Source organism: Prunus avium, chromosome 1, assembly GCF_965620075.1.
Source record: "Prunus avium chromosome 1, drPruAviu1.hap1.1, whole genome shotgun sequence".
In the NCBI taxonomy this organism is placed as follows: domain Eukaryota; kingdom Viridiplantae; phylum Streptophyta; class Magnoliopsida; order Rosales; family Rosaceae; genus Prunus; species Prunus avium.
Genome location: NC_142284.1, coordinates 42,651,453 through 42,674,198, shown reverse-complemented (window position 1 = coordinate 42,674,198; position 22,746 = coordinate 42,651,453). Strand labels below are relative to the sequence as shown.

At 38.3% G+C, this 22,746-nt stretch overlaps 5 protein-coding genes across 9 annotated transcripts; 4 read left to right on the top strand and 1 right to left on the bottom strand.

Moving 5' to 3' along the window:
• On the top strand, positions 1-4,038 carry LOC110757741 (basic helix-loop-helix (bHLH) DNA-binding superfamily protein). Of its 4 annotated transcripts, none has more exons than XM_088247070.1 (9): positions 3-257; positions 896-1,869; positions 1,965-2,189; positions 2,258-2,323; positions 2,409-2,477; positions 2,790-2,861; positions 2,952-3,152; positions 3,315-3,402; positions 3,490-4,038. In XM_088247070.1, exons 2-9 carry the CDS (start codon positions 952-954, stop codon positions 3,525-3,527), a joined length of 1,677 nt encoding a protein of 558 aa, XP_088103196.1. In that variant the 5' UTR covers positions 3-257; positions 896-951; the 3' UTR covers positions 3,528-4,038. The 4 variants fall into 4 exon arrangements, with proteins under 4 accessions (XP_021815135.1, XP_088103196.1, XP_021815134.1 ...); XM_021959442.2 differs by having other exon boundaries at positions 880-1,869; XM_021959441.2 differs by having other exon boundaries at positions 3-1,869.
• Positions 4,039-4,298: 260 nt separating this feature from the next.
• On the top strand, positions 4,299-7,198 carry LOC110757735 (pentatricopeptide (PPR) repeat-containing protein). Of its 2 annotated transcripts, none has more exons than XM_021959438.2 (2): positions 4,299-6,682; positions 7,151-7,198. In XM_021959438.2, the coding sequence occupies exon 1, from the start codon at positions 4,393-4,395 to the stop codon at positions 6,622-6,624; it is 2,232 nt and encodes a 743-aa protein (XP_021815130.1). In that variant the 5' UTR covers positions 4,299-4,392; the 3' UTR covers positions 6,625-6,682; positions 7,151-7,198. The 2 variants fall into 2 exon arrangements, with proteins under 2 accessions (XP_021815130.1, XP_021815131.1); XM_021959439.2 differs by having other exon boundaries at positions 7,108-7,198.
• Positions 6,676-9,309, bottom strand: LOC148297862 (uncharacterized). Its single transcript, XM_088250175.1, has 5 exons — positions 8,985-9,309; positions 8,107-8,726; positions 7,586-7,694; positions 7,190-7,513; positions 6,676-7,098 (listed from the first exon to the last, which is right to left on the bottom strand). The coding sequence occupies exons 1-5, from the start codon at positions 9,135-9,137 to the stop codon at positions 7,045-7,047; spliced, it is 1,260 nt and encodes a 419-aa protein (XP_088106301.1). The 5' UTR covers positions 9,138-9,309; the 3' UTR covers positions 6,676-7,044.
• Positions 9,310-9,896: 587 nt separating this feature from the next.
• On the top strand, positions 9,897-13,311 carry LOC110757713 (cytochrome P450 CYP749A22-like). Its single transcript, XM_088250169.1, has 5 exons — positions 9,897-11,471; positions 11,565-11,791; positions 11,925-12,157; positions 12,260-12,638; positions 12,725-13,311. Exons 1-5 carry the CDS (start codon positions 11,189-11,191, stop codon positions 13,151-13,153), a joined length of 1,551 nt encoding a protein of 516 aa, XP_088106295.1. The 5' UTR covers positions 9,897-11,188; the 3' UTR covers positions 13,154-13,311.
• A 3,166-nt stretch (positions 13,312-16,477) lies between these two features.
• On the top strand, positions 16,478-18,787 carry LOC110757689 (cytochrome P450 CYP749A22-like). The gene is made up of 5 exons (XM_021959384.2): positions 16,478-16,946; positions 17,041-17,267; positions 17,401-17,633; positions 17,736-18,114; positions 18,201-18,787. Exons 1-5 carry the CDS (start codon positions 16,664-16,666, stop codon positions 18,627-18,629), a joined length of 1,551 nt encoding a protein of 516 aa, XP_021815076.2. The 5' UTR covers positions 16,478-16,663; the 3' UTR covers positions 18,630-18,787.
• Positions 18,788-22,746: the final 3,959 nt, after the last annotated feature.

Sequence of the window (22,746 nt, the reverse complement as noted above, 5' to 3'; positions counted from 1 at the left end):
CTTTTTCACTATCTCTAAGATTGAAGGAACCTATCTTCTTTGTTTCTCTCTCCACAACATTAAAGCCTTTGCTTTTATAAACAAGTTTCTCTCTCTCTTTTTTTGGGTTTGTGTGACAGTGAGTGTAGCAGAGCTGCTGAGCTGAAAAAAACAGGAAGGGGTTTGAACAAGGCCACCCAAATTCAATAAAAAGATTGTTTCAGTAAAAAGCTTGAATGGAGGGCAGAATACCAAAAGTTGCACAGAATCTGAAATGGGTATCTTTCTCTTACCGCTTTTAGTTTGGTCTTTCTCTCTCTGTCTGTGTTTCAGAGCTGGGGTTCTGCTACTCTGACTAGGGTTTTGAATGGGGCTGTATTTATTATGCTGAAATCAATGGTCTTTGTTTTAATTGACTGCTCTCCTAGACTTTTTACCAGCTCTTCCTTGAACTGTCTTTTTTAGTTTTCTGCCTTGGGGAGGGCTTCCTTTATGAAATTTGGTACTTCAAAGTTCAGTGGTCTTTGGAAATGGTAGCTGCTAAATTGGTGTGATATTTCGTACAGTTTTTTTTAGGTACATGGGTTTTCTTTCACTGTTTTAGCCTTCTTGTGCTCATTAATGAAAGTGGATCTTTCTTGTTCACTTCTTCAAAGCTGTTTTCTTTGTGTACTTTGCTTCACATGGTACATGATTTCTTCTCTTTTTGGCTTTCTGGAGCTTCTGAGGTAAAGTTTTTCAGAGCAGTTTTGAGGTTTCTTCAATTGCAAGTTTTAAAGTTTCATACTTTGTGTGTTTGAAGCTTGCTTGAAGTGTCCTATTTGAGTTGAATTCTACTTCCCGTAGTTACCCTGTCTTTCTTTTTTCTTCTCCTGGTTTGTGATCCTGGTTTGAATATAGAGATATTCAAATTCAGGTTCTAGGGTTTAATAGGGGCGATCAACCTTGGAGGTTTTGGTTGTAAGAGAAAAGATGGATATGGGTGACCAAGATAAATTTGAATTAGAGAATAGGAATGAGGATCCTATGAATTATTCACCTGGTATGGCTCCAGACTGGCGATTTGGGGGCTCCAATCTCACAAATACGTCTGTGGGTTTGGTTTCCACTGGAAATTCTATGGCAGTTAGTAAAGGGGATCTTGTTGGTTCTTCTTCCCGGCCCTCTGCTTCAATGGTGGACTCTTTTAACCCAACACTTTGGGACCACCCAACCAATTCACAGGATTTGGGAGGATTTTGTGACATCAACGGTCAGACCAGTGCAAGCACTTCAGACACAATAGGAATTAGAAAAGGCATTCCTGTCTCTTTGAGAAGTGGTATTGATAGACCCCTTGAGATGTGTTGGAATCCGCCAAATTCAATGTTGAAAGGGGGAATTTTCTTACCAAATGGGCCTGGGATGCTCCCACAGAGCTTGTCTGAGTTCCCAGCCGATTCTGCCTTCATTGAGCGTGCTGCGAGGTTCTCGTGCTTCAATGGTGGGAGTTTTAGTGATATGCTTAACCCTTTTGGTGTTCCTGAATCCATGAGTCCTTATTCCAGGGTTGGAGGAATGATGCACTGGACACAAGAAGTTGTAGCAGGTAACGGCTCGAAAGCGGTGTCCTGCGCTCAATCTCAAAGGAATGAGCTAAATGGGGGTGATGCTTCAAGAGATGTTTCCTTGCCTATTGAGCATGGGACTACTGAAGGGAGCCCACTGAAGAATGAGAAGAAAAGTGAGAGTCTTGTGAAATCTCACGATGAAGTGAAACACACTGTTGGCGGCTCTGGTAATGAGTCTGATGAAGCGGATTTCAGCGGTGGTGCTGGTCAAGAGGAGCCTTCGGGTACAGGTGTAGAACCTTCTTCTAAGGGCTCTAAGAAAAGGAAAAGGAGTGGGCAGGTAAACCATCATTTTGAATGTTTTCTTTCACATGCAAAAGGTGTCTTTTTGTCTTCAGAAAATTCCTTATGCATGTCATTCATTTTTTATGGCAGGCTAATGAACTTGATCAGGCCTATGCACAGCAACCTGGTGAATCAGCACAGGATGCTTCTGAAATTCAACAGAAGGGAGAGCAACACCCAGTGTCAACTACCAACAAGACTACCGGAAAACAGAGTAAACAAGGGTCTCAAGCGTCTGATCCACCAAAAGAAGAATATATTCACGTTAGAGCCCGAAGGGGCCAGGCAACAAATAGTCATAGTCTTGCAGAAAGAGTAAGATATTATGTGGAGATTTTTATTATTACTACATTTGGGTAGGAGTTGATTGATTTTTGCAACAGGTCAGAAGGGAGAAGATCAGTGAGAGGATGAAGTTTCTCCAAGATCTAGTACCTGGATGCAGCAAGGTTATCGTATGCAAATTAAATTTACGTCAAATTCTCACCTGATAGTTGCCTAGTTCTATTCATGACAATCAACTAGTTTTTGCAGGTAACTGGGAAGGCAGTGATGCTGGACGAAATCATTAACTATGTACAATCATTGCAACGACAGGTTGAGGTATGAATCTTTTTTTTTTTGGTTCCTCTTCTTCTGAGGTTGTGGTTCTTATTATATCTAGTGTAATTGGTCTCTCCTGTATCTTGGATTGGGCATTAAATATTTGATTTCATCAAAAGTGTTGATTGGGTTGTGAGCTATTCGTAATTTGTTATTCTGGTTAAGGTCTTGCTTCTAAGACAAAGATTGCAAATAGGTGAATCATTACTAATAAACCTTTATACAGGCCATAAACTCAACTTTTACTGTCATGTGCTTCTGATTAATAAAGGATGCTCGATCGTATCTTACACTGACCTGTTCTTTTTGCAGTTTTTGTCGATGAAGCTTGCGACAGTGAATCCACGACTGGATTTTAACATTGAAGGCCTCCTTACAAAAGATGTAAGTCATTTTGCCCATATTCCATGAGAATGCAGATAATTATATATATGTGCCTCTTCTGATTCACCCTTGTACATCATTTCCACACAGATCCTTCAGTCACGGGTTGGACCTTCATCTACGCTGGGGTTTTCTCCGGATATGCCTATTGCATATCCGCAGCTACATCCATCTCAATCAGGACTTATCCAAGCTGGCCTCTCTGGAATGGGGAACCCTTCTGATATACTTCGGAGAGCCATGAGTTCCCAAATGACACCTATGACCGGAGGATTCAAGGAGCCGTCTCAGGTATCTTTCAAATGATAGCTAGAATTCTGTTACTTAAACTTCCATATAAAATCTGGATAACATCCGATACACCATGTACACCTGAATGTCATTCTTCTGCTCAGCTTTCAGAGTCTCTATAATGTTACGACTGAACCTTCATAATCCTATATTTGGCTACAGCTACCCAATGTGTGGGAGGATGAGCTCCACAATGTTGTCCAGATGAGCTATGGAGCCGGTACTCCCCCCAGTAGCCAAGATGTGGATGGTGCGTGTCATTAATTTTTTTTGTATGAGCATGTCCTCTGATATTTCTCCATTGTCTTGGGAGCTAATTTCTCTTCTGAAACCGCAGGATCAGGGACACCAGGCCAAATGAAAGTCGAACTTTGATTATACGATTCATATTTACGCCACTCAACACATTTATGCCCCGTATATGCACAATACCACCTTGATGAAATAACAAAAATCATGATATTCCTTTTAACCATCACCAATGATGATGAAGATACAATCGCAATGTTTAGTGCGAGCTCGACCAGTTAAATGCCAGGCTTCTGGCGTAGAGGATTCTCAGAAATATAATGCAGCAGCAGCGGCAGATGACATGTTCATATTATAAAAGGCATTTTATGCTACATAGGCAGAAAGGTGAAATTCTTTGTTCAAAGGAGTGGGTTTGCTCTCTGACTTAGAGGTGACTTTGTGGATCAAAGAATGTTGTATAGAGATAACAGAGGCTACTAATAGGAAGGGAAGCTGTCTTGTATAATCTGGAGATGAGATGGGCAAAGTGTCAGTAACAAGAAATTTGCAATGAGAATCTTGGTGATGTTTTTGTTCATTTTTTATTAAGAAGCTGTTTGTATTGATTATATATAACAAAATTATTATTTCTTCTCCTCTTGATACAATTTTTTAACCTATATACATTAAAAACGGATTTTAAAAAAATAATATTTTTAATACAATAAAATTGGAGTAATTACAGATACTGAATTGAATTAAAATTTGAGTATTTGGAAAATAAAAAATAAAATGGACTAATATTTAGCTGATTATAATATTAACTTCAACATCACAATGTTAAAAATAGAAAAAATAAAATAATATATATCTATCTATGACCAAGGCACACCTCCTCAAGCTTACCATAAGCTGTTGACCAAAAAAAAAAGAAAGCTTACCATAAGCTCGAATTCATCCGATCACAAACTCTTTTATCTAAATTCCCGCCAAAAGGCCTCTTCCCCTAATGTCTTTGTCCTCTAACTACTACTGTAACTTGCTCAAACTCTGCTGCCAAGCAGGAAACCATGCACAAGCAAAGAAGCTCCACTGTCACATTATCAAAACCATTACAAGTCCTGAAACCTTTCTTCTCAATAATATCATCACGACGTACGGGAGATTAGGCAACTTAAGGTATGCTCGTCATGTGTTCGATCAAATGCCTCACCCAACCCTTTTCTCATGGAACGCCATTCTCTCCGTTTATTCAAAATCGGGTTATCTTTCTGAGATGCAAGAGATCTTCGATCTCATGCCGAGGCGAGATGGGGTGTCTTGGAATTCATTTATTTCGGGGCATGCGTCCTGTGGTTTGCTTGCTGAGGCTGTCAAAGTTTATAGCCTGATGTTAAGGGACGGAGCCGCCAATTTGAACCGGATAACGTTTTCCACGATGCTTGTGCTTTGTTCGAGTCAGCGGTGTGCGAACTTGGGTCGACAGCTTCATGGGCATATAGTGAAATTTGGGTTCGCGTTGTATGTGTTTGTTGGTAGTCCTTTGGTTGACATGTACTCAAAAGCAGGGTTGATTCTTGACGCACAACGTGTTTTCAATTCTATGCCGGAGAGGAATGTGGTTATGTATAATACATTGATCACCGGGCTTTTACGGTGTGGATTGATTGAAGATTCTGAATGTTTGTTCAGTAAAATGCCTGAAAAAGATTCGATTTCATGGACCACAATGATTACAGGACTTACCCAAAACGGTTCAGGCAGCAAAGCTCTTGATAAGTTTAGAGAAATGATATTAGAAGGCTTAGGTATGGATCAATATACATTTGGTAGCGTATTGACCGCATGCGGGGGCCTATTTGCCTTGGAAGAGGGCAAGCAAGTTCATGCCTATATCATTAGGACTGAGCTTATAGATAACATCTTCGTTGGTAGTGCTCTTGTTGACATGTATTGCAAATGTAGAAGCATAAAAGCTGCAGAAGGTGTTTTCAAGAGAATGAGCTGCAAGAATGTGGTATCGTGGACTGCAATGCTTGTGGGTTATGGCCAGAATGGGTACAGTGAAGAAGCTGTTAGAGTTTTTTGTGACATGCAGAGAAAAGGGGTTGAACCAGATGATTTTACCCTGGGAAGTGTAATTAGCTCATGCGCAAACCTAGCAAGCTTAGAAGAAGGTGCCCAGTTCCACGGTCAAGCTCAAGCTTCAGGCTTGATTTCTTTCATTACAGTTTCAAATGCACTTGTCACCTTATATGGTAAATGTGGAAGCATCGAAGACTCCCATCGGCTGTTCAATGAGATGAACATCAGGGATGAGGTCTCCTGGACAGCCTTGGTTTCAGGTTACGCCCAGTTTGGAAAAGCTTATGAGACAATTGATTTGTTTGAAAGGATGCTGGCCCATGGTTTGAAACCCGACGGAGTTACTTTCATAGGGGTTCTTTCAGCTTGCAGCAGAGCAGGACTCGTGGATAAAGGACATCAGTATTTTGAATCCATGGTAAAAGAACATGGAATTACACCAATTATGGATCACTATACTTGCATCATTGACCTTCTCAGCCGAGCTGGAAGGTTAGAAGAAGCAAAAAGATTCATAAATGAGATGCCTTTCCATCCCGATGCAATTGGTTGGGCCACTTTGCTGAGCTCATGTAGACTTCATCGTAATATCGAAATTGGTAAATGGGCTGCTGAATCTCTTCTAGAGTTAGAGCCCCAGAATCCTGCTAGCTATATCTTGCTCTCAAGCATCTATGCTGCTAAAGGGAAATGGAATGAGGTGGCCAATTTAAGGAGAGGAATGAGGGATAAGGGGGTTAGAAAGGAACCAGGATGCAGTTGGATCAAATGTAAGAGCAGAGTGCACATTTTTTCAGCAGATGACCAGTCAAGTCCATTTTCAGATCAGATATATGCCAAGCTGGAGAAACTAAATTGCAAAATGATAGAAGAGGGGTATGAGCCAGATATGAGTTCTGTTCTTCATGATGTTGAGGAATCAGAAAAGAAAAAGATGCTTAATTACCACAGCGAGAAGCTGGCAATTGCGTTTGGATTGATATTTCTTCCTGCTGGCGTTCCTATACGAGTAGTTAAAAACCTTAGAGTATGCGGGGATTGCCACAATGCTACTAAATACATTTCCAAGATCACCAAGAGAGAGATACTTGTAAGAGATGCTGTCCGGTACCATTTATTTAAAGATGGAACTTGTTCATGTGGAGATTTCTGGTGATGAGATTGTCAGTGTCAAAAGCTGTTGGAGAGGATTGTAAAACCATTATATTTATTAGGTAAGTGACCAAATTCAGAATTTCTCTGTGCTTCAGAAGCAACTATTCAAGAATTAGAAATAGATGCATCAACAATTTTAATGAGAATAGAATCATTCCAGTAATGGTAGCTAGCTGCTGAGACAATGCTAGAGAGGTGGAAAAATCATCAAGGCAAAGAGATTGAGGTGTTTGAAGAATTTAGGTTGTTAAAGACCAGAAGTGGTTAACCGTAAAATACACAATCACACAAAGACGGAAAATTATTTGTTAATGTCCAAAACTTGATCAACAATAGCCGAACCATAAAATACACAATCAAACAAAGCATGCAAGTTTGAGAATCTCAGGCATGGGCTGATAATTGCAACATAATCTAACTTTCATTCAGATTGCGGTGATCTTGTATTGGACTGTTCATGACCTTCATGTTGGTTCTGCATTAGGTTAAAAATGAGCTGTTAAATATAAGATTTATCACTGATGCAGACTCTGGGAAGAATTAGAAAGTCCAACAAGAATAGTTACCTGCTGCAACTGAGTACAGATCTCAATGACTTCAGCTGGAGGTGCCCAATCACCAAAGTTCCTCTCAATAAACTGGTATGCAATGCCACTCCTTCCACTGCCAACTACAAAGAGTCCCCCCTTAATTTCACCTTCTCCTTTGAAGTTTTGTTTTATTCCCATAGCTTTTGCACGCTTGTAATTTGCTATGGCTCGAGGATTGAAAACAAAACCTGATAGGAATTTTTCCTTGAGCAGTTTCCCTCCACCAAGTGCTTTGAAGAATTCCGTTCCGCGATCAAACAATACAACACCACCCCAGTATCGAGGCCAGAAGTCCTTTATCTGCAGCATCAAAATAACACATCATCCAAAGTTGAAGGTAAGAGGCAGAAGTTGAAGTGTAGTTAGTTATACCTCTGACTCCATATGCTCATGAAGAACTGCAAATAGTTGAATTCCCAGTGAATCAAAAATGGGTTTTTTGGCATATAGCTGGTGAGCTTCAGCCCTACACATGATGCACCTGTTTCAAATTCAAATATTAGTTAGTTTCAAGAAAGATGCTCATACTTTGAAGTGGACTTAAAGATATCTTATGGAAAACTCTATATCTCACAGTATAGTCGAGCCAGCTTTTCAAGGTCGTACCCTAGTTTTCTTTGTTTTATTTACATCTTTTTATAGTTTAAGACAAGGTTATCATCCTATATCAATATACCTTCATTATGTGATCTTTATTTTAATTTGTGAATCTCTGTCTTGTATTTACTTAGTACAACCCTGTAAAAAAGTATTGATCAACAAACCCCACACACCCCACACCCCCCCCACCCAACTTGTCTGAGTTCATGACTGAAAAGTTTAGCATTTAGCATAATGGACAAAACCAGGCTCTGAAATAAAGCCATGCTTTAATGCAGTGTATAAGAATTTACCCTGGACGTCGAATGCAGAGAAGGACTGCTGGTTTGTTTCGCCACAGTTCTGAAGCCTTCATTGGAGGTGTTTTGGTTTTCACCAAATGCTCCATCCCCATCTTATACTCTGGAGTTAACTTCTGAATTGAGATGTTTTCGATGGTAGAGTATGGAGCAACTTTTTCAACTACAGGAGGAGGTTGTACACAACCACATGCTCTAGGTTCAGCTGGCTCCATAGAAACTATCCCTTTGAAAATGTATCCATCCTTAATCTTAAAACTGGCCAGTGATTGTTCCAGAGATTTGCGATTGATTGAACTATTTCTTGTTGGTAATTTACTATGAAACTTCTGAGAGTTTACAGATTGAAAACTCCTTTGAATGCTAGTATTTTTCGAAAGTAAGCTAATTTTTTCTGTTGCCAGGGAAGGATGAGAGTTTGGTAGGTGATCTGCACAAGCACTGGTTCTGTCCATAAAACGGGCAACATGGCCTCGCTTCATGCCAAACTGGGAAGAAAGATCTCCAGGGCTTAAGTTAAGGAGCTCAGACAGACATTTCCCACTGGACTCGATCCTATCACCATATTGCATCAAAGCACGGTCATGCAGGTATGACCTGATTTCCAGTGCATCCTAGAGTACACACAAAAGAAATGACTTAGAGGCAGATTCATATGTATATGTGGTGATTCTTTTCTGTGATAAGTAAAAACAAACCAAACTATAAGACATGTTTTTGTAGACATGATGTTCAGAGATTAAGGGAGTGATTTCTGAAAAAAAAAAAACTATAAAATTATATTTATGAGCCAGAGGAAGTGGGAGATTGGTTTTAGATAGCATTTGCTGCAGAAAAATGACAGACGATGAAAAAGACTCTAGATAACCAACCTTCTCTAGCTGTGTCATGCTTAATGCATCCATATCATCTGTATTCATGATCTTTAAGGTTGGCACATCATCCCAGCCTTCTTCCAACAGCTTTGGAAGCAGCACTTTCAGAACTCCCTCCCCAACAAATTCTTCTATCGAAAAAGAAGCCATAGCAGAGAATGTTCCAAGTGAACCAGTTCTCGAACAGGGTCGGGTCTGGATATAGAGAAGATCAAACTCTATTGGTGTTTAGGCTCTAACTACTCAAGACATATAAAGGCCTGAGGAGATGATTACAAATATAGGACTTTAAAAAAACAATATGGATCTCATTCTGGCCGGCAATATTAAATGATTTAACAGTTTAGTTCAATATTTTGATGTTTGTTTCTTTAGGAATGTTTCTTCGACCAATTTACACTAAATGAATTGTTGGATGGATCATGGAGACTAAATACAAAGCTAGAAACAATACCAGGTCATAAATATTGGTTAAAGCATAGAATAATGAAGTAACATAATAAGGTTGTTCCAGGCTTCTATCATTGCCGGCTGAGACCTGCTCTCCATTGTATTACAAATGTCCAAGTATAAATAAAGGGGGATTTGCTTTGTTTTTGGCCAACTTGCCGAGGAAAGTCTTTATATTATTTGTATGTAAAGCAACGGAGTCAACTCTTATGCAGAAGTTTAAAATTCCTCCCTTGGCTGTGCCTTGTTTATCTTTTTTCATTCTTGGGTGAATTCCTTGTGCCTTGTTTGCTGTCTCACTAGTGAATGCTATTATGTCAGCCTTCATTGTTCGGTTGTTGGATGTAAAATCCAAGATGAGGGTACTTTGATTAACATAGATAGGGACATTCCATAAAATAGATAGATAAATGGATAGATTGATAGATTTACAAACAAAAGCAGCAAGACTACTACTCTTCTTTTATTCATATAGTAGTGAGACTAAGTAGAAGCTATTTGCGCAAATCCTTGAAATAGGCAGCTGGGTTGCTCTCAAAGCTCTCCCTGGTGATTGTATAATCTCTTCCAGGTGCTTTCATATTCCCTGATGCATTGCCTCCACCACCACCACCACCACTTGCTCCTCCTACATTGGATGACTTGGCTCCACCACCAGCATTTTGGTTTCCCACCTGGCTATTACTATTACCATTAGACCCTTTGCTGCCTCCCATCTTTGCAATCCAAAATGCTTTTCTGGTTTCTGTTTTTGGTCAGGGGAGATAATCCGAAGTGCAAAATTACTCAGTTGGCTTGGTTCTGTGGCTTAGTTGGAGGGGTGCATTGCTATATATACACACAGATTCAGATTGTAGTGCATCAGTTTGGTTCTAAGAATTAAAAGAGTCAAAAGTGGAAATGAATAGAAGAAGCATTGGAACTGCCAGAATACTATTGACTGTTTGTTCATTGAACTTGAGTTTTACAATTACTGTGATAGGATTGGGATTTGAATACTTGGATGAAGTATGGTGTTTCCAATCCAAGTACGTGGTTTCCTTTCTGACTGAATGTCTAATTACGAAAAGGATGGCATTTCCCAACAACAATTGTACAATAAAGAAAGCTTGAACGTCATCGAAAGTCCTGCAAACTCCATTATAATTTCTTGCTCAAATATCAGATACCTCAATCAACAAGGTGTTTTGATCCCCCAAAAAAAGAAAAGAAAAAGAAAAGAACTACGAGGCCCAAATAGAATCAAAGCAAACAATTTAGGTCCGCAAAAGAAGAATATGACAGCCCAGAGATCTTCGACCAAATATCTTGGTGGGAGCGGATATGAAAGTTTTAGTGACATCGAAAATGGGGAAAGCGGATCCGCTCCCGAGGTCGATCACTACTTTTCAAAGCTCTAGTCTCTCTGTTAAGTTGAGAAAAAGTCATGAAAGGAAATCATATGGTAACATCATTGGTGACGAAGCGGGGAGATAATTCCAACATGAAGTCACTAGACTACCATGATGCATCAAAAGTCAACAAATAGCAGCTCAAGGTTTCAATGAGAGTCACTTACGATTATACTTGCCCTTTGGATTGTTGTAAATTGCAGGACAAACTAAGTAACAAACAAAAGCAACATGACCAGATTGGTTTTTTCTTGACTTTTCTTCTCAACAATCAGGAGCAAGAAAAGCTTTAAAAACTCGGTAGGGTTCATTCAGAGAAAGAGAGAGAGATAGCCAAAGAGAAAAACAAGACCCAAAAAAATGACTACTTTGGGAGGCCTAATAACCATTCTTTCAAGCTTTCTGTGTCTGCTCCTTGTCTTAGCTTTCATCAAGATCCTTCACAAACTATGGTGGACTCCGATTCGCATACAGAAGCTGATGGCTTTGCAGGGGATCAAAGGCCCTTCTTACAGATTCATCTATGGAAATACCAAAGAAATCTCCAACATGAAAAAGGAAGTCATGGGCAGGCCTCACATTTTATCACACGACATATTTTCCGTAGTTCAACCTCACGTTCACTCGTGGACCAACATATATGGTAACAACAAGCCATCTCAATTAGTTGACTTTTGTTATTTAAATCTTAGTTCTAAACAAGATAAGTTTTGGTTATTTTTGCATGCAATTACAGGGAAGAATTATCTTCAATGGCATGGTTCTCGAGCTCAGTTGGTCATAACAGAACCTGAGTTGTGCAAAGAGATACTGAATAACAAAGACAGAGCTTATCCGAAAAGAGAGCCCCCAAACATTTCAAGGAAGCTAGTTGGAGATGGCCTTGTGGCAACAAGCAAAGCTGAAAAATGGGCAAAATTGCGAAAGCTGGCCACCCATGCTTTCCATGGAGAGAGTTTAAAAGTAAGTTTTTAAGTTGCTGGTACTTTGTTGCAAAGAGTATTATAGTAATAGCTGTGTCAACTATTTAAACATGAAAAGAATAAGTTGAAGGCAAAAGTCTGCTAATAGCATGATAGTATTATTGTTTTACTAGAGTATGATTCCAGATATGGTAGCTAGTGCCGAGATGATGCTAGAAAGGTGGACAGTTTATGAAGGAAAAGAGATTGAGGTGTTTGAAGAGTTTAGATTGTTCACTTCGGAAGTGATTTCGAGAACAGCATTTGGCAGCAGCTATTCAGAAGGACAGGACATATTTGAAATGTTGAGGAAGTTAGGCTTCCTAATATTCAAAAATATTCTCAAATTCAGGGTTCCTGGCATCAGGTAACTTAGTACTTCTAATATTCCAATTGAAGAGAAGAAATAAGAAATTTTTAGAGAGTTACACCTGTTGTCTCATTTTTAGTCTTTCATTCAATGTTGTAGTAAGCTCTTCAAAACCAGCGATGAGATCGAATCGGACAAACTTGAGAAAGGAATCAATGCCTCCATAATAGAGATGGTTAAGAAAAGAGAAAAGAAGACAATGACTGGAGAAAACGACAGCTTTGGGAGTGATTTTCTTGGATTACTTCTGAAGGCTAATCATGAAGCCAATGAGAACCAGAGGATTTCGGTGCAGGAGATAATTGACGAGTGCAAGACGTTTTACTTTGCCGGACAAGAAACCGCTAATACTTTGCTTGCTTGGACTGTCTTTCTTCTGGCACTCCATACAGATTGGCAAGAGGAAGCAAGAAAGGAGGTGTTACAATTATTTGGCAAACAAACTCCAAATGTTGATGGCATTGGCAAACTGACAACAGTAAGAAACTTGTCTAGGTGGCAGAAATATGTTCTCAATAAAGTTTGAGATCCTGATTTGGTTATCCATTTTTCTTTTTGATGCAGATGAGTATGATCATCAATGAGACTCTAAGGTTATATCCCCCTGCTGTTCACGTTGTAAGGAGAGTCGAAAGGGAAGTTAGACTAGGAAAGCTGATTGTTCCTAGTAATCTTGAATTGGATGTCTCAATCCTAGCACTTCACCATGATCCTCAAATCTGGGGACAAGATGTGCAACTTTTCAAACCAGAGAGATTCTCGGAAGGGGTTGCCAAAGCAACCAACAATCATGTAGGTGCATTCATACCCTTTTCAATGGGACCTCGAATTTGTGTGGGCTTAAACTTTGCGACAACAGAAGTGAAGATTGCTTTGTCAATGATTCTACAACGTTACGCCTTCACCCTTTCCCTGGGTTATGTCCACTCGCCCTTACATCTTCTTACAGTTCGTCCACAACATGGAGTACAGGTAAGGCTACAACCACTTTGAACTGCGAAGATCAGGTCAGTAGCCCATGATTCTTGTACTTGGTGCATAAAGTGGGCATAACCCATGTTGTGCCTATGAATGTTGCACTTTGAGACAAGACAGACAAGAGCTAACTTGTCAATTATCCTTTCAAGTTTACAAAGCGATTGTTCTCTTTAGTTTTGCAGTATTTTGCTGAGTCCAAATTATTCCTGTTTGTTTTTGTTTTCTGGGTAGAATGAAATCTTATGCTTACAGTGGTAATAAACATTTTCAGTTTTATGGTAAAACGACTTTTGAAAAAATGGCAGAAAGAAAGCTTAAACACAATATGAAATTTGTAATTAATCCCAAAACCAAGATGATAAAAGAAGCAAAATAGTAGACTACTACTCTTTTATTCATGTAGTAGTAGTGAGTAAGTAGTTACTTCATTCCTAGCTATTTGTGCAAATCCTTGAAATAGGCAGCTGGGTTGCTCACAAAGCTCTCCCTGGAGATTGCATAATCTCTTCCCTGGAGATTGCATAATCTCTTCACAAAGCTCTTCCAGTTGCTTTCATATTCCCTGCTGCATTGCCTCCACCACTACCACCACCACTTGCTGTTACATTGGACGACTTACCCCGCCCAGCATTTTGATTTCCAACCTGGCTATTGCTATTACTATTAGAGCCTTTGCTTTCTCCCATCTTTGCAATCCAAAGTGTTTTTCTGGTTTTTTATTTTATTTTTATTTTTGGTGAGATAAGATAATCCAAACTGCAAATTACTTGGTTGGTTCTGTCTCTGTGGCTTTGTTGGAGGGGTGCATTGCTATATATATACACAGCACAGATTTAGATTGTAGTGCAGAAGTGGAAATTAATAGACGAAGCAGGAACTGCCAGAATTATATTGACTGTTTGTTCATTGAAATTGAGTTTTCCAAATACCGGGATAGGATTGGGATTTGAATACTAAAAACCTTTGGATGAAGATTATATATTGGAATATGGTTTTTCCAATCCAAGTATGTGGTTTCTGAATGCTAATTAAGAAAAGGATGTTATTGAAGTCGACGCATTTCCCAACAACAATTGTACAATAAAGAAAGCTTGAACGTCAAAGCTCTGCTAATTCAAACTGAAACTGCATTACAATGTGTTGTAGTAGCAAATCAAATTCTTCAAATTGAGAATTTGTTGGCTACATTAATATTTTATGCCCCAACAAACTCTTCAATTCAATTAATGCAATGTTACGGAAAATAATGAAAAATATGAAAACGTGTGAAAAATGTCTATATATTTATTGTTTGGAAGGAAAAAATGAATGTTTTTAGATTTTCAAAGTAGGTTTTATTTTTCTAAAGAAAAATAAATGTTTTGAAGAGTCAATGTCAATTACAAATCCTGAAGAGAGAGAAAGATGTTATACCTTTGATGACTGATTTTGTCAATAATGTTAGAGAGGGTTTTGATGATGTGACTCACCTATTTTAGCATTCCAAATCTGTTGAAGAGGCTGTTAGAGACGCTCTAATGTTTTGCTCTAATATCAACAAGGTGTTTTGACCCCAAAAAAAAAAAAATTTAAAGAAAAGAAGAGAACAACGAGGCCGAAATAGCGCATTTAGGTTCGGAAAATAAGCATAAGAAGGCCCAAAGTTCAGAGAACCTCAAAAGAGCCTTCTAGGTAAACAAACAAGAGTTACGACCAAAAAAAAGGTAAACAAACAAGAGCTAAAAGGTCATTTTAAAAGCCCAACATAGTGGGACTATTTTGGGCCTCTGCCAATGACATTTTTCTTGGTCGTAAAAACTAGCTCTGTCTCTCTGAGCTAAAAAGTCATTTTAAAAGTCCAAAATAGTGGGCTATTATGGGCCTCTGCCTATGACATTTTTCTTTTAGGTCGAAAAAAGGAGGCCCTCTCTCTCTCTCTCTCTCTCTCTCTCTCTGTGGCTACTCAGCAGCCTTCCTAATTATACTCGAGTTCAAACAGAGAGGTACGGGCTCTTTGACAAAGCATTTTTACTGTTTTATGGGATGGAAGCATGAATTTGATTGTCCTTTCTGATGGTTTAAAAGAATTTTTTTTTCCCTTTTCAAGACATTGAATTTAATGAGGTTAATATGAAAATGTTAGAGTCTAAATTGAATTCTATTTGATTGTAGCCGTTCAGCTCAATACGGGAAGCCCTTGCTATGATATCATGAAGAAAGTTGAAGTTTTACTCTAAAATCAATTGGCTATGGAGGAGTATTCCAATTCTTTATAAAGGCCATCAACTTTTCAATGCGACACAAACACTCTCAAGTTCTCAACATATATACCTCCTTTTATATTATATGTTTTTTTGGGGACAACATGGCATATAGGGAAACTTAAATGCAGACTTGTGAATAAAATTACTTTGTTACATTTGTCTTTTTTGGGGGTGATCTTATGTTATGTCCCATGGGATGACGCCTAAACGAGCCGCATTTTCTTGTCTTACAAAATTCACAAAAGGCACTTAATATATCTCATCCATCCAAGACAGGTAATCACATAAACTGGTGGACATAATTTGCTATGCCTACTAGCTGCTGCAATAAGAGTCATACGAATTGTCAATCTCTCTCTCTCTCTCTCTCTCTCTCTCTATATATGTAGGATGACTGAGAATGCTTAGAGAGGAGTGGATAGACCAATTTAAAATTATAATAAATAAATAAAAATAAACTTCAATAGCATGATTGATGCGGGAGTGATTTTTGTTCTACAGGAATATTCCATCCATTGATTCCCCTTTTTTCTTCGCTGTCTCTTTTTCCCTGCAAAATAGATTGGAATAAAAGGACCACAACCAGGAGGTGTTGGCCAAAGACCCTTCAATGTCTAAGTTAGTTCGATTGATTTGTAGAGAAATAATAATTAAAAAGGGTACGAAGCTCTCGTGAAGAGAACCGAGTGGTCGGAGCCATGTGTAGTGGTCAGAGCCTTATGTGAGAGAGAAAGAGTTTTAACGGCTATCTCTCTCTATATATAAAATATATATATGAAATTATCTGTAGGTCCGCAAAAGAAGAATATGAGAGCCCAGAGATCTTCGACCAAATATCTTGATGGGAGCGGATATGAAAAGTTTAGTGACATGGAAAATGGGAAAAGCGGATCTGCTCCCGAGGTCGATCACTACTTTTCAAAGCTCTAGTCTCTCTGTTAAGTTGAGAAAAAGTCATGAAAGAAATTCATATGGTAACGTCATTGGTGACGACGAAGCCAGGAGATAATTCCAACATGAAGTCACTAGACTACCGTGATGTATCAAAAGTCTACAAATAGCAGCTTAAGGTTTCAATGAGAGTCACTTACGATGATATTTGCCCTTGGGATTGTAGTAAATAGCAGGACAAACTAAGTAACAATCAAAAGCTAACATGACCAGATTGGTGTTTTCTAGACTTTTTTTCTAAACAATCAGGAGCAAGAAAAGCTTTAAAAACTCGGTAGGGTTCATTCTCAGAGAGAGAGAGATAGCCAAAGAGAAAAACAATACCCAAAAAATGACTACTTTGGGAGGCCTAATAATCATTCTTTCAAGCTTTCTGTGTCTGCTCCTTGTCTTAGCTTTCATCAAGATCCTTCACAAACTATGGTGGACTCCGATTCGCATACAGAATCTGATGGCCTTGCAGGGGATCAAAGGCCCTTCTTACAGATTCATCTATGGAAACACCAAAGAAATCTCCAACATGAAAAAGAAAGTCATGGGCAGGCCTCACATTTTATCACACAACATATTTTCTGTAGTTCAACCTCATGTTCACTCGTGGACCAAGATATATGGTAACAAAATTACAAGCCATCTCAGTTAACCTTTGTTATTTAAATCTTAGTTCTAAATAAGAAAAGTTTTGATCATTTTTGCATGCAATTACAGGGAAGAATTATCTTCAATGGCATGGTTCTCGAGCTCAGTTGGTCATAACAGAACCTGAGTTGTGCAAAGAGATACTAAATAACAAAGGCAGAGCTTATCCGAAAAGAGAGCCCCCATACATTTCGAAGAAGCTATTTGGAGATGGCCTTGTGGCAACAAGCAAAGCTGAAAAATGGGCAAAATTGCGAAAGCTGGCCACCCATGCTTTTCATGGAGAGAGTTTAAAAGTAAGTTTTTAAGTTGCTGGTACTTTGTTGCAAAGAGTATTATAGTAATAGCTGTGTCAACTATTTAAACATGAAAAGAATAAGTTGAAGGCAAAAGTCTGCTAATAGCATGATAGTATTATTGTTTTACTAGAGTATGATTCCAGATATGGTAGCTAGTGCCGAGAAGATGCTAGAAAGGTGGAAAGTTTATGAAGGAAAAGAGATTGAGGTGTTTGAAGAGTTTAGATTGTTCACTTCGGAAGTGATTTCGAGAACAGCATTTGGCAGCAGCTATTCAGAAGGACAGGAAATATTTGAAATGTTGAGGAAGTTAGGCTTCCTAATATTCAAAAATATTCTCAAAGTCAGGGTTCCTGGCATCAGGTAACTTAGTACTTCTAATATTCCAATTGAAGAGAAGAAATAAGAAATTTTTAGAGCGTTACATCTGTTCTCTCATTTTTAGTCCTTCATTCAATGTTGCAGTGAGCTCTTCAAAACCAGCGATGAGATCGAATCGGAAAAACTTGAGAAAGGAATCCATGCCTCCATAATAGAGATGGTTATGAAAAGAGAAAAGAAGACAATGACTGGAGAAAACGACAGCTTTGGGAGTGATTTTCTTGGATTACTTCTGAAGGCTAATCATGAAGCTAATGAGAACCAGAGGATTTCGGTGCAGGAGATAATTGATGAGTGCAAGACATTTTACTTTGCCGGACAAGAAACCGCTAATACTTTGCTTGCTTGGACTGTCTTTCTTCTGGCACTCCATACGGATTGGCAAGAGGAAGCAAGAAAGGAGGTGTTACAATTATTTGGCAAACAAACTCCAAATGTTGATGGCATTGGCAAACTGACAACAGTAAGAAACTTGTCTAGGTGGCAGAAATATGTTCTCAATAAAGTTTGAGATCCTGATTTGGTTATCCATTTTTCTTTTTGATGCAGATGAGTATGATCATCAATGAGACTCTAAGGTTATATCCCCCTGCTGTTCACGTTGTAAGGAGAGTCGAAAGGGAAGTTAGACTAGGAAAGCTGATTGTTCCTAGTAATCTTGAATTGGATGTCTCAATCCTAGCACTTCACCATGATCCTCAAATCTGGGGACAAGATGTGCAACTTTTCAAACCAGAGAGATTCTCGGAAGGGGTTGCCAAAGCAACCAACAATCATGTAGGTGCATTCATACCCTTTTCAATGGGACCTCGAACTTGTGTGGGCTTAAACTTTGCGACAACAGAAGTGAAGATTGCTTTGTCGATGATTCTACAACGTTACGCCTTCACCCTTTCCCCGGGTTATGTCCACTCGCCCTTACATCTTCTTACAGTTCGTCCGCAACATGGAGTACAGGTAAGGCTACAACCACTTTGAACTGCGAAGATCAGGTCGGTAGCCCATGATTCTTGTACTTGGTGCATAAAATGGACATAACCCATATTGTGCCTATGAATGTTGCACTTTGAGACAAGACAGACAAGAGCTTACTTGTCAATTATCCTTTCAAGTTTACAAAGCGATTGTTCTCTTTAGTTTTGCAGTATTTTGCTGAGTCCAAAGTTTTCCTGTTTGTTTTTGTTTTTTGGGTAGAATGATAGCTTATGCTTACAGTGGTAATAAACATTGTTAGTTTCGTGGTAAAACGAATTTTGAAAAAATGGCAGAAAGAAAGCTTAAACACAAACATTGCCTCCACCACTACCACCACCACTTGCTGTTACATTGGACGACTTACCCCCTCCAGCATTTTGATTTCCAACCTGGCTATTGCTATTACTATTAGAGCCTTTGCTTTCTCCCATCTTTGCAATCCAAAGTGTTTTTCTGGTTTTTTATTTTATTTTTATTTTTGGTGAGATAAGATAATCCAAACTGCAAATTACTAGGTTGGTTCTGTCTCTGTGGCTTTGTTGGAGGGGTGCATTGCTATATATACACAAAGCACAGATTTAGATTGTAGTGCAGAAGTGGAAATTAATAGACGAAGCAGGAACTGCCAGAATTATATTGACTGTTTGTTCATTGAAATTGAGTTTTCCAAATACCGGGATAGGATTGGGATTTGAATACTAAAAACCTTTGGATGAAGATTATATATTGGAATATGGTTTTTCCAATCCAAGTATGTGGTTTCTGAATGCTAATTAAGAAAAGGATGTTATTGAAGTCGACGCATTTCCCAACAACAATTGTACAATAAAGAAAGCTTGAACGTCAAAGCTCTGCTAATTCAAACTGAAACTGCATTACAATGTGTTGTAGTAGCAAACCAAATTCTTCAAATTGAGAATTTGTTGGCTACTTTAATATTTTATGCCCTAATAAACTCTTGAATTCAATTAATGCAATGTTACGGAAAATAATGAAAAATGTGAAAAATATCTATATATTTATTGTTTGAAAGAAAAAAATTGAATGTTTTTAGATTTTCAAAGTAGGTTTTATTTTTCCAATGAAAAATAAATGTTTTGAAGAGTTGATGTCAATTACAAGCCCTGAAGGGAGAGAAAGATGTTACACCTTTGATAACTAAGTTTGTCAATAATGTTAGAGATGGTTTTGATGATGTGACTCACCTATTTTAGCATTCCAATTATGTTGAAGAGGCTGTTAGAGATGCTATAATGTTTTGCTCAAATATCAACAAAGTGTTTTGACCAAAAAAAAAAACATTAAAGAAAATAAGAGAACAACGAGGCCGAAATAGAGCATTTAGGTTCGGAAAATAAGCATATGAAGGCCCAAAGTTCAGAGAACCTCAAAAGAGCCTTCTAGGTAAACAAACAAGAGTTACGAATAAAAAAAATAGAAATTTAGTGAAATACCCATTCCTAGACATAAAACTATAAATATACCCTATACCATTCATTATATATAAACACACCCAAAATAAACCCAAAAATCAACAATTGTATATATTTTAATTTAATTAATAAGATCAAATACCTTTATTACCCTTTTTGGCATTAAATGAGTTTTGGATCTCGTTTAGAATCTATAGAATGCAGAGAACATTAAAATTCAACAAAACCACTCCCTGAGGTCTGAAGCCTCAAGCCCCTCTCCTCCTTCAAACCCACATCTCTCCTCTGTTCTCTCCCTTCTTCCCTCTCTCTGCCTTCAAAGTAAACCAAACAGTCTCAGAGCCAAGGACCAACACAAGACTGATGACAATCTCCGTTACGTCGGTGGCCTCACACGTGTTCTTGCCGCCGATGCCTCCATTTCTTTTGTAGGTTTGTTCCATCTGCTTCAATTCATTATTTTCCTTTTGATTTTTGCTTAATTTACTTGAATTTTGACTCGATTTCAGTTTCTTCATTGAATTTGGTGCTAATTTCCATTTTTTCGATATGAATAGAGCTAATGGTTAAGCTCGCGGAGTTCTGTGGCTACTCTGTAGATTTGAGGTGTCAATTGCCGGACGAAGGCTTTCAGAACGCCGACGCCGGTGGTGATTGCGAGAAGAACGAAGATGAAGACGATTTCTCGTTCACCTGCACCAATCCCGACTGATCGCCAATTTCCACCGACGATATATTCCAAAATGGCCAGATCCGTCCAATGTTCCCGATTTTCAACCAGGATCTCCTATTCGCCGATACCGACTACGACGATACTTCCAGAGCCAGAGGTGCTGCCGCTTCGTCTTCCTCTCTACGGTCGCCATTGAAGAAGCTATTTTTTGAAGAGCTGGATATGCCGACCTTGACAACGTCGTTTTACAACTCAGGAGGTGAACTCGGGTCCTGATCCATGAGATCAACGCATCTGATGTACGTATTTTCACAGTTTATTCTTATGATGATTTCTCATTTCAGTATTTTCTAGTGTTTATTGTATGAATCGTTGTGTTTTTTGTTTGTGTTTGGCTTATGAACATTTTAAATTCAACGACTTAGTTTGTATGGTGATTTCATGTTTGATTAATTAAGTTGCTGATTAGGTTTTCGTTTTTCATTTTTTCAGTCTTAGAGTTTAAATTTGACATGCAAATACTATTCTTCTTGATTTTATCTGTTTATTTTTGTTATTGCTGAATTGGAGGTAATTTATTGGATTTTCTGATTTCGTTCTAATTTGTACTTAGATATTCGTTTGAGTTTTAAATTGTGATTTTAATTTCTTTTTGTTTATAATTTGAATTGATTTCAGATTCTGTTTGGTTGTGGATTTGCTGTTTGAGATGTGGTTAGAAATTTGTGATATTCGATTTGGTTTTCATATTAATTGAGGTATGCTTTTTCAGTTGAATTTGAGTATATTCGTGTTTTTTTCTATTTATCACTGTAAAGTTCCAGTATAGGGTAATAACACTGCTTGTTTGCTATGAAATCCTATTTCTAATGCATGTCTACCACTGTAAAGTTCCAGTATAGGGTAATAACACTGCTTGTTTCTTTTGAAGTCCTATTTCTTATGCATGTCTACCACTGTAAAGTTCCAGTATAGGGTAATAACACTGCTTGATTGCTATGAAATCCTATTTCTAATGCACGTCTACCACTGTTAACTTCCAGTCTAGGGTAATAACACTGCTTATTTGCTATGAAATCGCACGTCTACCACTGTAAAGTTTCAGTATAGGGTAATAACACTGCTTGTTTGCTATGAAATCCTATTTCTAATGCATGTCTACCACTGTAAAGTTCCAGTATGGGGTAATAACACTGCTTGTTTGCTATGAAATCCTATTTCTAATGCATGTCTACCACTGCAAAGTTCCAGTATAGAGTAATAACACTGCTTGTTTGCTATGAAATCGTATTTGTAATGCACGTCTACCACTGTTAAGTTCCAGTCTAGGGTAATAACACTGCTTGTTTGCTATGAATTCTAATGCATGTCTACCACTGTAAAGTTCCAGTCTAGGGTAATAACACTGCTTGTTTGCTATGAAATCGTATTTGTAATGCACGTCTACAACTGTAAAGTTCCAGTATAGGGTAATAACACTACTTGTTTGCTATGAAATCCTATTTCTAATGCACGTCTACCAGTGTTATTACCACATACTGGAACTATACAGTGGTAGACATGCATTACAAATAGGATTTCAGAGGAAACAAGCAGTATTAATACCCTATACTGGAACTTTACAGTGATAGACATGCATCAAAAATAGGATTTTAGAGGAAACAAGCAGTGTTATTACCCTATATTGGAACTTTACATCCATTAATTAGAAATTTCAGTAAACTAGCGACTAAAATAATGATAGTAAGCAGTTAGTGCAATAGTGAAATCCAATATAGTTTCAAGATTTTGTCCTTGATTCGAATCTAAAATACTGTTATTACCCTAGACTGGAACTCTATAGCAATTAATCAAAATTACAGTGTAGGTTTGGTTTGTAAATGTCTTACCTTTGAAGCGTTTTCTTGTTGAAATTGTTCTCTGAAATTTTGTCTTGGTTTTGTAGGTGGAGGTCAGTGTGGTGTTTGTTTTTGAAAGTAGTTCAAGCTTGGTGGTTGACAGGACCCGCCCCGAA

Excerpts from the sequence above, each read along its gene's own strand:
- LOC110757741 (XM_088247070.1), top strand. The coding sequence starts at position 952 with ATGGATATGGGTGACCAAGATAAATTTGAATTAGAGAATAGGAATGAG. Across the intron at positions 2,862-2,951 it reads AAGGCCTCCTTACAAAAGAT|ATCCTTCAGTCACGGGTTGG; the intron begins GTAAGTCATTTT and ends ATTTCCACACAG. Across the intron at positions 3,403-3,489 it reads CAGTAGCCAAGATGTGGATG|GATCAGGGACACCAGGCCAA; the intron begins GTGCGTGTCATT and ends CTGAAACCGCAG.
- LOC110757735 (XM_021959438.2), top strand. The coding sequence starts at position 4,393 with ATGTCTTTGTCCTCTAACTACTACTGTAACTTGCTCAAACTCTGCTGC.
- LOC148297862 (XM_088250175.1), bottom strand. The coding sequence starts at position 9,137 with ATGGCTTCTTTTTCGATAGAAGAATTTGTTGGGGAGGGAGTTCTGAAA. Across the intron at positions 7,695-8,106 it reads CTCTGCATTCGACGTCCAGG|GTGCATCATGTGTAGGGCTG; the intron begins GTAAATTCTTAT and ends AATTTGAAACAG. Across the intron at positions 7,099-7,189 it reads TCTGTACTCAGTTGCAGCAG|AACCAACATGAAGGTCATGA; the intron begins GTAACTATTCTT and ends AACCTAATGCAG.
- LOC110757713 (XM_088250169.1), top strand. The coding sequence starts at position 11,189 with ATGACTACTTTGGGAGGCCTAATAACCATTCTTTCAAGCTTTCTGTGT. Across the intron at positions 12,158-12,259 it reads TTCAGGGTTCCTGGCATCAG|TAAGCTCTTCAAAACCAGCG; the intron begins GTAACTTAGTAC and ends TCAATGTTGTAG. Across the intron at positions 12,639-12,724 it reads GCATTGGCAAACTGACAACA|ATGAGTATGATCATCAATGA; the intron begins GTAAGAAACTTG and ends TTTTTGATGCAG.
- LOC110757689 (XM_021959384.2), top strand. The coding sequence starts at position 16,664 with ATGACTACTTTGGGAGGCCTAATAATCATTCTTTCAAGCTTTCTGTGT. Across the intron at positions 16,947-17,040 it reads CTCGTGGACCAAGATATATG|GGAAGAATTATCTTCAATGG; the intron begins GTAACAAAATTA and ends ATGCAATTACAG. Across the intron at positions 17,268-17,400 it reads TTCATGGAGAGAGTTTAAAA|AGTATGATTCCAGATATGGT; the intron begins GTAAGTTTTTAA and ends TTGTTTTACTAG.